This window comes from Chlamydotis macqueenii, chromosome 3 (genome assembly GCF_036417535.1).
Source record: "Chlamydotis macqueenii isolate bChlMac1 chromosome 3, bChlMac1.mat, whole genome shotgun sequence".
NCBI lineage: Eukaryota > Metazoa > Chordata > Aves > Otidiformes > Otididae > Chlamydotis > Chlamydotis macqueenii.
This window is the reverse complement of record NC_141558.1, coordinates 70,160,028-70,177,406: the sequence shown is the minus strand read 5'-3', so window position 1 is coordinate 70,177,406 and position 17,379 is coordinate 70,160,028. Positions and strand designations below refer to the sequence as shown.

The window sequence follows — 17,379 nt, the reverse complement described above, 5'->3', positions numbered from 1 at the left end:
GCGTGCTCGCCCCGCGCGCCTGCGCCGCGGGCCCCGATGACGCCGGGAGCGGCGTCATCGGGGCGCGCGGCGCAGGCGCGCGGCAGTTGAGCGTCCGTTTCCCCGCCTCGCTTCTCATGAGGGCCTGGGGCGGGCTGCGGCGGGCCGCCTCCTCCGCTTTCTCCGCCGGCGATGGGCCGGCCCCGGGCGGGAGGCCTCGCAGGCGGGCGTGGGAGACGTCGCTGTCGCCGCTGGAGCGGGTGAGGCGGATGCTGCCGCCGGAGGAAGCGGCGGCAGTGGAGCGGTGCGCGGCGGCCCCTCCGGCTCCCGAGGAGGAGGAGGAGGAGGAGAAAGCGGGCGCCCCCCCAGCTCAGGTTCCTCCTGAGGCGGCGGGAGCGCGTCCCGGCCCTTTCCGCGCCGGGGAGCTGGCGCTGGCGGAGGTGCGGAGGAAGTACAACAGGACGGTGAAGCTGTTGTGCCGGCTGGCGGAGGGTTCGGTGTTGGCCAGCCCCGGCGGCCTCCTGCCCCACCGCAGTATCATCGGGCAGCTGCCTGGGCAGCTGCTGCGCACGTCGGCCGGGGCGCGGCTGCTGCTGAGGCGGCCCTCGCTGGATGAGTACGTGCTGCTGATGCCGCGGGGTCCCACTATCGCCTACCCCAAGGTACTGGCTGCTCACTGGGCTGGCTGGCGACCAGGAGGTTGCTGGCCGAATCTCACCCTTAGTTTCCAAGACTAGTAATGTGTCATGTTTTACCTCATCCGCAGGATATAAGTGCTATGTTAATGATGATGGATATCCATCCGGGAGACACCGTTTTGGAAACTGGCAGTGGGTCTGGAGCTATGAGCTTGTTTCTGTCAAGAGCAGGTGAGAACCTGGTTTTAGAAAACATAGAAGCAGTGCAGTTCTCTTATCACACATTATCTTTCTTTTGACCAGATGCTTATGGTCAGTTCTAAAAAGTTTTGCTGCAATTTGTATATTCGTGTACAGTTTGTTGACTTAAAGGAAAATTACATCTGTGCCAGAGCCAGTGTAGGGACTGCAAGCTGTTTTGACAATATTTTGAGGGCCATAGTAAATGGGGTTACGGAAGGCACCGCAGAAATATGAGTTTCAGCCGTCATTGTTGTTGGCATTGGCTTAACTGTACTAGACTCTTTCTCCAATCTTTTGCCCTTGTCAGTTTCATTTTTCTCATCTTGATGGACTATGTGAATAATCAGATTGCTGGGTACCAGTGAAAATGCTTATGTGGCTGCAGGCTTATTTTTTCATGTTACAGCTCGCCTGGCTTGACCTAGGTCTCAGTGCTCTGAAAGGTAGGGAGCCTTTACACTCAGCAATGTGAGTGAGGGTGAAACCTCATCCTTCAACTTTATCTCATCTGTAGGCAGCCTGCCAGTGGACCATATTTCAGAGTAACTTGATTTACAGGGTCCTGACAGAACAACTTCCTTAAGGAAAAAAAAAAAATGAAATGAAACCTCCACAGTTGTTTGCTTATAATTGCTTGTGCACACACCTGAAAAATAAAGCACCATTTGAATTTGGTTTTCAATTTTTTTCTTTAATGTATTTCTGCTATTGCAGAATACTGCCCTTTTCTGCAAAATTAAAGGACTTTTGAGGGTAAAGACAGTAACCTCATCATGGATCATCTTGAACTGATAGAGCAGAAAAGCACGAGTTGCGTATCCTGAAGATTATGCTTAAAGCCAGGGTTTGTGGGCACCCCACCATCAGAGGAACTGAATACCTGAGGATGCCAGCAGTGGTCACTGAACCTGAGAAGCACCCTGTATCCTGAGCTGCTGTGAAACCTCAGCACTAACATTTATTTTTTACTATTTCCCAATGCTCATTAGAAAGCAGCATTATAGACAATGCTATCTTTGTGAAATGTTTATGGTTTGGGCTGCCTTTGTGGTTGTACTCTGTATCATTCAACAGTCAAGATGCAAAACACTTCAATACTCCTCCTTACAGCCAGACAAGTATCTGTGGGAGGTGATGTGAGGGAGACACACTTACACTCCTGTGAGGAAGACAAACTGAATAAAATCAGATGCTTTTTTTTTGTTTAAGACAATTAAATAACCTCAGGACTTGAGAGCAGTGAATTAGTTTTGTCTTACTCTCCTGTGTAGCAATGCTGTTTGTCTGCTGTGCCTTGGCACGTGCTCTGGGATAACAGAACAAGGCTTTTCAGAGGCATGAGTTTTTCTGAGGAAGCTTAGTATTCAGCAAGTATGTTACCAGTGTAATTGATCCAACCTCGCCCTGGGATGCCAGGTCATACTGCTGAGGATAACATGAGGAACTAGGAATGGTTAGACTCAGTGAATGGTACAAACCAGAGTGCTGAGATCCATCGGGAGCTTAAAATTGGCTGGCAAGGGCATGTAAGCAGCAGCAAAGGGAATCTGGAGTGTCCCCAGCTGAGATGAACAGAGCAGTTTGTTCTTCTTAGTCCTTTGTTTTAGCTGCACTAATCTCTGCTTGGCATACTAATTCAGTTGAAAATGCTTGTTTTAATGAGCAGCCATTAAACTGCGCCAAGATCACTCAACTGCAGGGGGTCTTGATATACGTTGGGCTGAGGTTTTGAGGTCAACAGGTGCACCTCTGCTCCACTCCCCCTTTTTCCCTCCTGCTATTCCTTAGTTCCTTCGATCATCTTCCTGCAATAAACTAGGGCGGGAATCCCATCCCTAATTTTGTTTGGTTTTCTGAACGGATTCACAGTACAGTCACATAGGTGAGGGAAGGAGTCTGCTGACTCCAACCTAAAATGGTTTAAGTCGCAGAACCTCACCCACTGAGCTGCTGATATCTGAAACCTGCCTTCATCCATTAAAAAGTAGCAAGGAGAAAGAGAAGCTAATAATGTGATAGATTTGAGAAATTAGAGCAATACAGGGACAGAATAATACAGGAATGCACACACTGCTCTGTGCCTGGATATCCTGCTAAAGCTTCTTTTATGAAGAACACCGTGTATTGGACTCGATATGGTAAACTTCAGGATAGTAAATTTATACTTAAGTAATAATTTATTACAGTTACAGACAATAACAGGAAAATAACACAAGCCTATGTAAATCAAAGAGTACACTTGAAAACTTGTCTATGGGGCTGAAATCAGTCAGCAGGTTCTGGGGATTTTCTTAGCCTTTCCCCAACCCTAAGAAGATACAGGTAGAGAAAGAACTATGCATGGAAAACAGCAAACCTTTGTAAAAATGAGGATTGTCAAAAACGTAAAACCAGCAGTTTCAAATATTATTAACGACAACAGCAGTCATTGTCAGCTTTATAGCATCTGTCAGTGGTGACCAATGCTGCAGCTTTCTCACTCAGCTGGTACCTCTGGTAGCTCTACCCAGAGAATCATAGATTGATAGGGCCACAGATGCTCAAGTCACCTTCTGCTGCAGGAGTTACTTCAGGAGGACATCTTAGAAACAGTTTGTACTACTATAACTATGCTTTATTTCATCTGTAGGTTGATGGATTTTGGTCTATAAAAGAACTAACCCAGCACTTTATCTCTAAATTCCTTATTACAGGGGGAAAAGTAGTAAGTCTAATATCTTTTGGTTTTTTTCAGTTGGACCCACAGGACGTGTTGTAAGTTATGAAATCAGAGATGATCATCATAATTTAGCTAAGAAGAATTACAGGCACTGGCGTGCTGCTTGGGAAATAGGACATATGGAAGAGTGGCCAGACAATGTGGATTTTATTCTTAAAGATATTTCAACAGCTGCTGCGGATATGAAATCTATAACACTTGACGCAGTAAGTCCAAAAAATCCCCCCATTTGACATTTATATTTTCTGCATAAATTAAAACCTAGTGCTCACACTTACAAGAGGATTCCCTATCTACTTTAACATGAGGAAAAACAATCAGATCGTCAATGACAGAAACATTGGGGGGACTTTTTTTTTTGTCAGATTACAAGTATTTTCAAGGTTTCAGTTACAGGTTCCCAAAGGAAGGAGTGATATGGCTGTAATACAGAAATACTACAATTAATCACTACTGTCTTGTAAGCAAAGACAAACTTACTTTCTTGTATTTTGGAAAAATTGATTTATTTTTTTATGTACCTGACTAAGGTATATATTTCAAACATTAAATTTAAGACAAAGATAAGCTAATATAAATGCATAAACACTTTGCTATCAGCTACAGAACACACAATGTAACTAAGGCCTAAGTTAGAGTAAGGAATACTCTTGCCTGCTCTCCTGTCCTGCTTTGTATATCTTGATTTTGTAAAGGGAGATGTGCTGGGGAAAACAGGTAGATGTTAACCACTCTTCCATGTAAAGCAGACAAACTACCTACATAAACACTTTAAACAAATGACAATCACATTAAACAGTTTGAGCAAGAAATAAAATACATAGCATAAAAATATCACTTTTAAAACTTCAAATGTATCAGTCCATAGGAAGGATCAGATACTGCATATCCTGTTGTTTTACAGTTTGAATAGTTTTCTAGCAGAAAATGGGTACATTGCCAAAGACAGAAGTTTTCTAAACCTTGAAACAAATGGCAAGTTAGACATTGAGACTGTAGTGTGATCTTTTCATGATAAAGATGCACTTGAACTTTTTTTTTTTTTACATTTGAAAAATAGATATCCAAAGGCGTTTGTAAATGTAGTCTACAGAAGTTTTTATTAATGTCAACATTAAGGAATTTAATTAGTAGGAAGTTTAATGTTAACATAAAACTACTGTGTTGGTGAAATGCTACTTGCTGTTTTAATAGAAATTCATTTGGAAGTGGCAAGGACTTTGTTTTGTAAATGTGTGGACCTCAGGTTTCTCTAAGGTTTTGACAGGCAGTAAGAAAACTGGTTTGTCATTACATACTGCTGTTGTATGCATTCAGTTTCCATAGATAAACTTTGGTTTTTTTCAAGTATTGTTGTTATGGAAAAAAAAATTATATATATTAATATTTACTGGGAAAACATATGTATCTTTTTGTTGCAGGTAGTTCTGGATATGCTTAACCCTCAATCTGCTCTGCCTGTTGTACACCCACGTCTGAAACAGGGTGGTGTGTGCGCTGTGTATTTAGCAAAGTAGGTATTTACTTCTGGCACTTACATATTTATTCATGTATCACCTAACATTGTTACAAACACAAACATCTCTTCAGTCATGCTGGATGTGTATTTTAAATGTTTGACAAGATTTTTTTTCCCCCCTCCCAGGTAATTTCTTTTAGGGAGCTACACTCAGTATAAACTACCCTTGGCCGAATCCTTTGGCCTTTACTTTGGGAATGCTCTCATTATGGTCAGTGAAAGTTTGCACTTAATGACATCCTCAAAATAACTGTACTGTTTTCCAGTTCAGTAGTCACGTTGCTAGCTCCTTTACCCTAAAATTGAAGGACTTACGTAACCTCAAAGGTAAAGAATGTGACAAAGGCAGTAGAACTGAGACTCACAGTGTGTGATTTGAGTTTTTTAAATACTACTTTATCCTTTGCATTTCTTCAAAAGCATCACACAGGTTATTGACCTTTTAGACAGAATACGGACCTGCAAGCTCCCTTTTATGTGTGAAAAGATCATTGAGGTAACTCATAAAAATTGGTTGGTACTCCCTGCTAAAATCAAGAATTGCAAATCAGGCCAAATGGTGGAAACTCAAGAAAGTACTGAAGAACCACCTCAAGAGGAATATGAAGAAATCCATATTCAGGATCGAGTTGTTCTTAAAGAAAGTGAATACAATGGTAAGTATCCTGTTACTGCAATTTGATAATCCAAGGATATAATGAAGCAAAGTTTGTAGGAAGAGGCAGTATGTTTTCCTTAGGGCAGCCGAGTTTAGGACAGCCTAAACCTTGTCAAGCTTGAAAAAGGATATATTAATGGTTATTTAAATATCTCATTAAAAATCTAGACTAAATAGAAAATAAATCGCAATCTTCAAATAAAGAATGACTGCCCTTCTACTACTGTTTTTATTTTTAAATTTTTTTTTAATAAAATTCAGTCCTCTATACTCATCCTTTTGCTACTTTGGAGGACCCTGATGGGCTTAAGGATTCCACAGAAGAAACGTTACCAGCATGCTCTGTTTTGTAATCCTGCTGGTCTGGCAAATCCAAAAAAGATATCTCATCCTAGTTTAGATTTGCAAAATCCATAGTAGAGCAAAAAGGTCTGAATGTACTGATAGGTGCAAAGCACTTTAGCAGAAGCAAAAAGAAAATTTAAATATGTCAAGGAAAAAAAAAATCCACGCACTCTAGTTTGCACATATGTTTTAAACTTGTTGGAAAGAATTAAAAAAATTTACTTCTCACAGAACCACTTTCTGACAATGCTGAAACGTACTGCTCTGTGCCTTACGTTGCTAGACCATCTTATTGGCAGGATGCTCATTCAGGTGAGATACTTGGAAAATGTTGGGTTTTTTTATGTTAAATATTTAGTGGAATTTTATTTTCAAAAATACTATTTTTTTATACTAGCATTTGACATGTTACTATATCATGAAGTCATAAAATTTATAATAATAAACTAATCATTGTATATTGAAATACTGAAGTAGTAACTTCTTTTGTTTTTTAATTAGCATTCCTTACCAAGCTGAGAAAGTTTCGACCACTGCTTTCTTGATGCTGCTGAGATGTTAGCTGCTAATTTGAGTATTGTATCAGAGAAAAATAAAATATTACAAAGTAGCTGCTACGTTTTGGAAGTTGTGTAACTTTTAAGTAATGACTGCTTTCATTTCTACTGCATATAAAGTTTAAAATCTCACCTACTATTTAAAGGGAAAAGTTTTAACAGAACCATCAGGTATGGTGTTGCGATGAAACACAGATTGTTCCACAAAGGGCAGTATCTGTTTCTGCCTCATTGAGTGTATTTCATTCTTCATTGCTTGTAAACCAATCCATGGATTTGTCTTGGTTCAAGATGCTACTTTGTCTCCTTCTGCTGGACAGGCTCTGACAGTCTACCAGAAATAAGGAGAAAAAAAAATTAGTAAGAAAATAATAGATCAAAGTCTGGCCTTTTGAAATGCAAGTGAAGCAGCTTCTGCCATCACTGGCTACTAAGTGGTGACTGTAAGTTTCTTTAAGAACAATGTTCTTAAAGCACAACTGTAAGAGCAACTGAAATTCACTGAATTTGTTCTCTTGATAAAGCTGTGCTTATTTCAAGAAAAAGACCAGTTGTTGACATGTATAGCTTCGGTTCACTTCCACCAGTCATGCTAGAAGTTGCTTGGGTATTTGTGAACTTTATGAAAAAGCATTCTCAAATGGTCAAAATAAACATAGGTTTTTTCTGACCTTTGTCAGGTAGAAAAGCAAGATCTCGAAGTAAAAATAGATTTAAAATTAAGTTTTTTAGGGTCTCATGTAAGTCTCCACGTAAGCATGTGGTGATGTTTAACACGTTAAATTTGTTAAATGATGTGTTGTAGCCACCTGGCTTGTTCTGTATGTCAAGAGTCAAATGCCAAACTTATCAAAGGTGAGGGAACCCTTGAGAATCACAGTTGCACTGAAGCTATCAAAAGCAATAACACAATCCTACTATAGTAATGAAAATGTTTATATTAGTGAGAACATATGCAAATAAAAAATAGAACTATAAATAACTGTAACCCTGTATTAAATAAGCACACTAAGAACTCTGCAGTGCTTAAGCACATAAAAAGTATCTTTGCAGAACTGAGGTCTTATACAGCTCCCCCAGGAAATTTACATCTCAAGCGTGTTCTAGTCTTAATAATAAATTAAAGAATGAGTGTTTGCCCCATAACTACTATATGTATGTAATGGAGGCTTCTCATATAAAGGCTCAGGATGCTATTTTGAGTAGATTAATTTACAAAGATTCAACTACATAAAACAATTTCGCAGTAAACTCTTGTATTGTTTTCTACTTGTACCCCAGTCTTAAAAGGAAATCTTGTATAAACTCTGTCAACAATTGAGATACATTACAGGAAAATATGAATTGTGATTTAAGTGTGCCCAAACTGATGACAGCAACTGAGCAGCTTGCTCTTTCTAAAAACAGTGTTCTCAACAAGAGCACTTTAATCACGTAACACACACTCTTAACTCACATGACACACACCAGTATTTTTACTGTTTCCTTTAGCCAATCCTAGGTGTGTAAAAGACTGGAACACAACCCAAAATCTACCATAGTAGATGAAGGTAATTTGAAGACACTCAGAATATAAAGCAGTTAGTACTTCCAGGAAGTCAAGAGACAAGATGTGAAAATGAAATGAAACAATGGCAGTAAAAGCACAGTTCTGCCAAGGTAATTGCATTTGCAATATGGATTTCTGCTAACACATAAAGATCATGTCTTGCCATATCAAGAAGGACACAGTAGTCCCTACTGTAGTCTGATGGGCAAATATGGCCTCAGTTGCCTAAAATAATTGAAAATTATTTGCAATATTAAACCATACCTTGGGCATAATAAAAAGGAGAGTCAACAAGCATTTTTTCAGTTGGAAAGGTGTCCTTTGAATTCTGGGGTGAATGCAATTCCATCATCTCCAAAGTGCCAGTAGATGAAGAGGAAGATGATGATAATCCTAGTTGTACAAATCTTCCTTTCTTACCACAAAGCAAGCAGTCTGTAGGAGTAGCACTAGGTCCTCGGGGCAGCTGTACTTCATCATCATAGTTTCTCACAGCTCCACTGTGGTGCATAGAACGTTCTCGCTGCCATACGTAATGCATTGGAGCAATAGCCATCACCTGTCGGAACAGCCATTAGATCAGAAACCGTAAAAATAATGGGAAAACATACAGCTGAAAACAAGGGATCCAGTTCATGGATGGCAGAGAATTAATACTATGTAGATGAAGTGGTTATCATCTATTATCTATCTGCTTCTGTCTCACTAGAAGGTTTGCTACCTTAAGCACAAGTAAGTGAACCAGTTACGAATCAGATGTGGAAACACAACAGTTTACACCCTTGTATATTAATGTGAATCATCACAAATACCAGCTTATTCTTTGTGTGTTGGACTGAAGATTGTGTGTCTTTTACTAACTACGAAACACCAGCTAGATGGATTTTCTGATTCACAACATCACTGAACTGAGGACTGTTGGAAGCTGGGAGGGTATGCAGGGGAAAAGCTTGCCTTGTTCCTTGTACTTTTCCCATAAGCTAAGCTAATCCCATCCCCAGAAATGGGACTCTAGATTAAATGAGATTTTCTTTTCTACCAGCTGTAGCAAGCATGTTCTTAGAAGATGACAGGGATTTTTCAGACAAATACATTCCACCTGAAAAGTGAGGAATGTCTTTTTTTCCCCTCCTATTATGTTTGAAAAATGTAGATCGTACCACTGCATTAATAGTAGAGAATGTTAAAAGTGTGTCCTTCTGAGTTTTTTTAAATGCAGTAAAAAACAATTACCTTTAAAAGTCAACTGAAGTTGTATATCAATTTTGAAGGGATTAAAATGTCACCTGAGGTGCTGGGATTTTTATTTGAAGGTTTTACTTGTGTACAAATGTATAATTTGTAAAGCAAACACACACACAGGGAATTGTTTCTAAAGTGAATGAAGTGAAACAACAGATGGTAAATTTTAAATAAGAACATTTACATGAAAAAATATTCTAGTTTTTTTTTTTAAAACTGTGCTTAAAAACACAGTTTCAAATAATGTATTTTAAATGCAAAAATTAAAAAAAAAAAAGTCATGGAGGATAAATGGACCGTTACATTTTAGCTGCATCTTTTCTTTCCCATGGCTCGTCTATGCACTTTAGGGGAGATATTATATGTACAGAGCTAGACTGTTAGCTGGTATTAATTGTTGTAGTTTCAGCATCTACAATATTAAAACCTTCCCTACCTCTTCACAGCAGCGTCTGCTTACAATAGCCCTGTAGTCAATTCTACTCCATAGCTCATCTCTTAACCTTAAGAAATCAGGGAAGAGCTTTCTCCAGGCTTTTCCCAAAGCCCATGGGAAAATGTCATACTTTGATTCTTCATCATCTTCTTCAACTGTATTTGCCAGATACCTTCAAACATATATACATTTGTATCTGTAAATGTCATTCAATCTTAAATCACTGTTATTAGTATGATTTCTAACAGTTAAAGACCTAATACTGAAGTAATTACTTTTCCTAGTATTGTGAGAAAAACTAACAAAATACAGCTTTCTCTCAAGAGTACGGTATTTTCTTCATCAGAAAGTTTTATATATATCCTTTGGGTAAATAAAAACAAGCTATTATAAAAATTGCTTATCCCTAGAGTCTCCTAAATTAGTAGATGCAAGAACTAATATATCCTGACAGCTTTCCCCAAACTGGCAAGATATCCTTGGACTAAAGTGAACAGTTTCCCACTGATTCTCTAAATAAAGCTTAAAACTACCTTATGAAATCTTGAACTTTACATTTTCTACTTCATGACTTGTAATTGTTCTTGGAAAATAATGTTGCTTGCATTAAATTAGCAGCAAACTACTAAATACAGGTCTACTTTCATGTATAAATGAAAACCTTAAATTATTTTCTTAATGTCCATATTTTCTGTTCCTTCACTATGTGCTACTTTTGGTTCTGGGTCATCTTCTCAGACAGCAGGAAAATATTTACATCCACTGGATCCACCTGATACTAAACTCCTGTAAATCATACCTGAAAAAATTATGACATTTAGTCTCCTCCCCAATTTTCTCACTTGCTTCTAACCCCAGTATTCCCTCTAGTCCCAGTCTCACCAGACCCTTTGTCCCTTTCTAATCCTTTCGCTCTTCTGGCCTGGCTTTTCTCCCTTCACTGGAGTCAGACTGCTTCCTCCTCCATGCTCAGTGGATGCTAACCAGAATACTACTGGAAAAGAAGCAGTGGTCTTTCTCCCTGCACTAGTGTGGAAATAAGAGCATCTGAGAAGCACCATTACAGAAGAAGATTGCCTGAGCACCATATGAAAGAAAATGCTGAATCACTCTGTAGTCATAGCCAAACACGGTGAGATTATATAGGCTTGGTAAAGAGAGATTCCTAATCGCACCTCTGTTTCAAAGTATAGAAATTTTAGAACTGTTCAAAAAAGTTCTCAGAAGTTCTCTAGCAACATTTTACAATTTACTTAGATCATGTTGACGGAAACTTTAATAATAAAGTTGTTCCCGAGGTGCGTATCACGATGAAACGTTTCTGTACAAATGACTTAAAGGCTGGCAAAGATATAAAATAGGGTGTTACAACAGGAAGCATGAGCCACAAATATGTTGCCATGTATTGTCCTGCGTATATTTCTTGTAATGCTTAAAAAAGTTCACAGGTTTACAGTTTGGCAGGCAGAATGCCACGCTGTGTATCACAACAGCAATGCAAACGTCCCCTCACTGCTGCTCAAGCGTGTTCCACACGGGCAGTCATCAGAGGAAGAATGTTGAATTTGAACTATTTATGTATAGTATGTAGATTATGCTTCTATGCTTCATTTAGAACCCAAACAACTACACACTTAGGAAAGAAGTGTCACTGTATATCATAATTATCAGTGGCATAAACAAAGAAAAAATAATGTAAAGTTTATCTTAATAAAACCTAATAAAACCAGATAATTTAAAAGTACTTACAGAGCAACAAAGAAATTGATTCTGGTATGCTCATTTATTGTGAAGTTAGCCCTCTTGAAATAAACGAAAGTCATTGCCAAGAGATACTGTTTTAAAATGTAAAATGTTACATTCATTATTAAGTATCTATATTATTGCAGCACATAATTTCATAAAATGCTTTACACATTTATCTTGCACCGAGATATTTTGGTTATTTTAATCAATGAGGGATGCATAAATTGAGCTTCTTGAAGCTTTCATACAAGCTCGTTAGAAAAAAAAATACTGTCTGTATTTGCATTGCAGTATCAAGTGATTAAGAGAAGATTTTTCACTCAATACATGTTCTGTTAACTAAGACAGAAATACACTGACCTTGTCTGCAATTTTACAGCAACAGTCCATCCAAAGGAAGTCTTGGATTAGATCATCATCTGCAACAAAAGAAAGTTGTAAGCATTTCAAACACCAAAACTGTTTTTGTTAGAAAGTACTTGTAAATAAATAACAGGTGATCCTTTTATTAAACCAAATAAAAAGAAAGAAGCAAGACTCAGCAGTAGAGAACAGAGGAGCTAAAGAGATTAAGGTAAGGGGAAACTTAGGTGACAGAAGCAAACAAATTACCAGAAAGGCAAGGTGGAAAATCTAGTGACTGCATTTCATTCATTCTCAGTAATAGGAAGTGAAGGTGAAAAAACACCAGAATGTTTTGTATTTACTTCTTCCTGCAGTAAGTGGTTCCATCTAAGAGCATATCGTTATTTCTGATGAACCATAGACTGTTGAGATCTCTGCACCTTGATTACCTGACAGCCTTTATAAGGCAATACTTGCTTGATTATTTGTGGCCAGTGCATCACTGTGAATACTACAATAAGACTACTGCAAACTCTCTGATTCACTCCTGCATTCAAAGTTCAAATAAAAACCAAGTGTAATCTTCCACTATTACTTTATCCCTTCATTAAATAAGTACAAAACTTTATATGAAAGAGACAAATGCAAAAGAGATGCTACAACTCCTCAGATTTTCTTCCCATTCCACTTTTCCCTCTAAATGTTTATTCCCACAATAAATAATAAACATATTTATTAGACTGAGAGTCCAGCATTTTTTAAGTCTTGTGTAAAACAAGATGTACATTGTTTTACATGTATTTGTTGAAATACAAGAAAAAATAGAAAGGAAAGGGAAATGATCATAAAAGGAAGTATCATACCACCTTGGTTTCATTTGTAATTTGAAAAGACACTTTTCATCAGTTTGGTAGCCTTTTTTGTATTTTTAACAAGCATTAAATATTTATACACTAAAATATAACAAAATATGTTTAGACAAAGATATTGCTGTTAGTGTTTATATAAAAAGCAGTTCCAAAATTACTGAGTTTAGAAAGCACGCTTGCTTAATAGTTTTCTACTGTTCAGTCAATACATTGGTATCGATTATTAACCTACCAAATAATTTAAAGAAAGCTGTCATTTCCTGACGCTGAATAACTAGACGTGGTCCCTTTGGACATTGATATTTATGACTAGGAATTTTTTTTTCACTATTTTCTTCATGGTCTTTAAAAGTAGGCCGCTTTAGTCTAATAAGTTTTTTTTGCTGATGTGATCTGGATGCACTCGATTTTACATGAACAGTGACAGTGGGAGGTGTCTGACACACCAGATTGTGTCTCATTTCAGTAAGTAAAGGTTCCTGTTAAAAAAAAAAAAAGAAGAAATTAACTACAAAAATAGTCAGCTTGAGCAATAGTTCTCTAGATTTATTTTGTTCAAATGAAGCGTTTCAGTAGAGCTTGTATGTCAGGTAACACAAAAACTAATTGTATCAGTACTAATTATCTAAGTCTTGCACTCTAAGCCAGCTATGTAAATATCTTTAATTTAGTTCTAATTTGATAAAGCTTTTTTACAGTGAAAGGAGCCCTCAGTCTTTATGTTTCCATTCAAAATTTTGAAACATGGAAAAAAATATCCTTTCCAGAAAAGCCTGCTGTTTCTCAGATCCTCTTAGCCCTTCACACTTAGATCTACCGAAAAAATCTCCATTCCCCCCTCCAATTTGTGATTATGTATTTTTAAAGGAACGGTAATAGAATTAATGCAACTGAACCACAATTAAGCCATGTAACACTAAAATGGAAGACTTGAGCTCTTAATTTTTGTAACATTTGGGTATAGCCATTGGGAATAAAAAATTAGCCCTCAAGTAGGACACACCCTGAATACATAACCAAGAAGACAAACCTGAGGTGTTTGTAACTGTAAAAATCAAGAAGATACCCAATGGAGTGTGTGGAAAGGTGTTTTTAGAGAGGAGCAAAAGCATTCAGTTCTTCAGCAGGTCCCTCCAGGCAACCTCGGGATGAGGCCGGCTCACAGCAGACTACCTAGCTCTCCAGCTCCCAGTTAGCTGCCACACTAAAAAAGCTAACTCACAAAAACTCCACTCTGCCGAACGAAACCAAAAAGCCTCTCACGTGTGACTGCGATCACCCTCTACCGGTTGCCAGTGGGCAGGACTGGAGCCTACTCCGCCCCGGCCCGGCCCGGCCCAGCCCGGCCCAGCCCCGCCCAGCCCGCTCCCCTCCGCAGTCTCCCGCTCCCGCCGCGCCCACGAGATGGCGCCTCTCGCAGCCAGCCGGAGGGCGCGAGGCAGCCGCCTGAGCCAATCGGCCGGCGGGGGCACCCTTGCCTCCCTCACCCTCTTCCTGCTGCCTGGGGGCGCTGGGCCGCGCGGCTCCCGCGCAGCTCCCGCGCAGCCTGCCTGCCAATGAGAAAAGGGCACGGCTGTTGCTACGCGGGCAGGCTCGCTGCGGTGACCGGGAAGAGGCGGGAAACCGCGCCACGCTGATTTCCCGGCTCGGGAAGCTCCTAAAGTAACGTGGTAGCTCCGTGCGGTGCCGCGACCCTCGTCAGGCACCCGGCCGGTGCCAAAGAGGGCCGGCCCGTCCCACAGCACCCCGTTCCCACGCCAGACGAGGTGAGCCCCGAACCCGGCGTGTCCGGTCGCTCCGGGGGCGTGGGCAGCGGGACACGGCTCGTTTCCACGGTGCCCCTTCAGCCTCCCTTCCCAAGGGAGCGTTCGGTGCGAGCGGGAGCGCTGCCTTTTTACTCCTTCCTCATCTTTTATTAATAATTTGCTGGATGTCCTTATTCAGATGCTCTGAGTTAGTGAGCGTGTTCAGGGAAGGGTCACACCAAGTCTCTGATGGTGTAGAGACAGGGAAAAACTGTATTGAGAGAAGGAGTTAAAGAAATCTTAATAGATATGGCATTGATTAATTATTGCTGTGCATCTTAAGGAATCAAGTTGATAAACAGTGCTTAATGTTTTGTTAACTACTTGCTTAATAATTTGCTAACCATTGTGCAAACTATTTGAAGCAGAAAGTCTTGCAATTCTTCACGAAAGACAGTTCCCGGTAAGGACTAGGGGGGTCGCTTCAAGAACCAGCTAAAACCGACCCTGCAGCTTGAATGAAAGCCAAGGGATAACTGAGTTTGCGCAAGAACAAAAGGTTACTAGCGGTGATGAAGAGGAGTCACCTGCCTTCATCCTCACGACCCCCGACGACCACCACCAGGAGGCACTGCGCAAGCCCAGACAGGAGGAGTTTATGAAAATGACCCCTTGGGACTAATTTTAATACGAAGCGGGGATAGGTCATGCATATGTATAGGTGTATTGTGAAACTTTATGTATATGTAACACTTGGTTGTATAAATTTAAAGTGAGTTGCCACGTAAGGCGCGCACGGTTTTGGTGGGACTACCCCCCTGTGCTGCCCAGCGCTGAATAAACATACCTACTTTACAATCTTACAGATTGTGGAGTCCATTTTCCGCACGTCAGTTTGGCGAGCCAGCCAGGAGGATCTCTGCTTGGCTGCGGGATCGACTGCGGAGCGGACGCCCCTAGGCGCGCCCCGAGCACTTTCCTCGGAGGAGCCTCCGCTGCCAGCCGCTCACCACGGGAGCAGACAACGACCTCCTGAAACCGCGGATCAAACGGTATGTTTAATGGTAGGGGCCTGTAAGTCGTACGCGTGGCTGGGGCAGCTGGTAAATCGCGCAGAGACGTCTGGCGTGCAGCATAGTCCCCGTTGGTTGGGTACCCATTGGTTTGGGGCTCCAACTGGGGACTCGCTGACCGATAGAGCGGCCGCTAGCGATCTTGGGGGCAGATCGAGCGAGTCCGAGGTAACCGCTGCATCCCATTGCTGGGAGCCAGGATGGACCTGCTGATGATCGGTACATGAGAAGCAGGAGAAGGGTAAGCGGGCCTCTTTAACCTGGATTTGGAGATAGTTTAACATCAGTAGGTGAGTTTGTTCTTGCAACCATTTTGCAGCTGCTTTAAAGACTGGTGTGAATGAGGGATCCCTGTGCTGTATGGTTGTTAGTAAGAGAGTGTGGTTGAGTGATTGATCGTAAGTGTGGTGTGGAGGAGTGAAATAGTTAGTCTAAATTTGAATCACTGAGACCCTCTCACAGAGGAAATATAAAATGGGTAACACTCAAGGGGGAATATTAAGGAAAAGCCCCCTGGGCTGCATACTCGCCCACTGGAAAGATATTGCTGGGGGTGGAGGTACGGAAAGTAAAAAGACTCTTATTAAATATTGCAATCAGTGGTGGCCATTGTATAAGTTAGAGGGTGAAGTCAAGTGCCCGTTTAATGGAACGTTGGATTACAATACTTTGTTGCAGCTTATGTTGTTTCTTAGAAGAGAAGGGAAATGGGACGAGGTGTCGTATGCAGATATGTTTTTCACCCTACGAAATCACCCAGAGTGGCAAAGGGACTGTGGGATGATACCCCCGCAGGACCCTATGGTACTCGCACTCGAACGGGAGAACAAGGAGGGTGGAGGCAGATTAAAAAGGTGCTGTTCATCATGCAGCATTGGGCAGAGGTGTACGAAGGCAGATAAAGTACGCCAGGTTCCAGAACAAGATTTAAGTGATTTGTTTAAACCTCCCCCCCGATCACAGGACCAGGACGCAGACTCGGAAGGGACATCGAATCCCCGATAGCCCTGTATCTTCCCGTACTAGACAGAAATCTGCTCCGACAATCTTACAAGCACCCCTCCGGGAGGCGGTGGGGCCGGATGGCGGAACAATGTTAATTAAAGTACCCTTCTCCACCGCTGACTTGGGAGAGTGGAGAAAAATTGCGAAAGATTACAGAAGCGATCCGGTAAGTGTGGCTAAACATTTCCAGTTCATTGTAAAACAACATAATCCGGACTGGAAAGACATACAACTGCTATTAGAATACATGACTGAAACGGAGAAGCAGTTGATTTTAAAAACGGCAGGAAATCTAGCCAAGGATTATTATAAAGTTACCGGGGGAGATGTTAAGGAGCACTTCCCCCTCCAGGACCCGAAATGGGAGGTAAACAGGTCAGTACATATGGAAAGATTGCAGGAATATCAGGAGTGGATTTCGAAGGGGATGGAACGGGCAATCCCCAAGACTATAAATTGGTCAGCCTTATATGCAAATAAACAAGGTCCTTCCGAGTCTCCATCTGAATTCCTGGATCGACTGAGGGATGTGATGCGTCGTAGCACACCGCTGGACCCGGGGTCTGAGGTAGGGGTACAGCAATTAGTCTCTTTATTCCTGGGTCAGTCTACGGGGGACATAAGACGAAAGCTTCAAAAGTTGCGTCCTGCGGAAAGCAGGAATTTAGAGATATTGCTGGATGAGGCTTGGAGAGTGTTCAGTAATAGAGA

General features: G+C 41.0%; 2 protein-coding genes across 2 annotated transcripts; one reads left to right on the top strand and one right to left on the bottom strand.

Annotated features, from left to right (window-relative positions):
- The first annotated feature begins 85 nt into the window (after window positions 1–85).
- On the top strand, window positions 86–6,711 carry TRMT61B (tRNA methyltransferase 61B). Its single transcript, XM_086745082.1, has 7 exons — window positions 86–641; window positions 746–848; window positions 3,595–3,785; window positions 5,001–5,092; window positions 5,519–5,754; window positions 6,333–6,413; window positions 6,603–6,711. Exons 1-7 carry the CDS (start codon window positions 117–119, stop codon window positions 6,644–6,646), a joined length of 1,272 nt encoding a protein of 423 aa, XP_086601208.1. The 5' UTR covers window positions 86–116; the 3' UTR covers window positions 6,647–6,711.
- A 142-nt stretch (window positions 6,712–6,853) lies between these two features.
- Window positions 6,854–13,306, bottom strand: SPDYA (speedy/RINGO cell cycle regulator family member A). The gene is made up of 6 exons (XM_010126222.2): window positions 13,078–13,306; window positions 11,992–12,050; window positions 11,635–11,720; window positions 9,886–10,057; window positions 8,472–8,766; window positions 6,854–6,989 (listed from the first exon to the last, which is right to left on the bottom strand). Exons 1-6 carry the CDS (start codon window positions 13,304–13,306, stop codon window positions 6,901–6,903), a joined length of 930 nt encoding a protein of 309 aa, XP_010124524.2. The 3' UTR covers window positions 6,854–6,900.
- Window positions 13,307–17,379: the final 4,073 nt, after the last annotated feature.

Bases quoted from the DNA above. Each gene is read 5' to 3' on its own strand.
- TRMT61B (XM_086745082.1), top strand. From the start codon at position 117: ATGAGGGCCTGGGGCGGGCTGCGGCGGGCCGCCTCCTCCGCTTTCTCC. The intron at 5,755-6,332 runs GTAAGTATCCTG...TACTTCTCACAG, and splicing joins TAAAGAAAGTGAATACAATG to AACCACTTTCTGACAATGCT. The intron at 6,414-6,602 runs GTGAGATACTTG...TTTTTTAATTAG, and splicing joins TTGGCAGGATGCTCATTCAG to CATTCCTTACCAAGCTGAGA.
- SPDYA (XM_010126222.2), bottom strand. From the start codon at position 13,306: ATGAGACACAATCTGGTGTGTCAGACACCTCCCACTGTCACTGTTCAT. The intron at 11,721-11,991 runs GTCAGTGTATTT...ATTTTAAAACAG, and splicing joins GCTGTAAAATTGCAGACAAG to TATCTCTTGGCAATGACTTT. The intron at 10,058-11,634 runs GTAAGTACTTTT...ATATGTTTGAAG, and splicing joins ATCAATTTCTTTGTTGCTCT to GTATCTGGCAAATACAGTTG.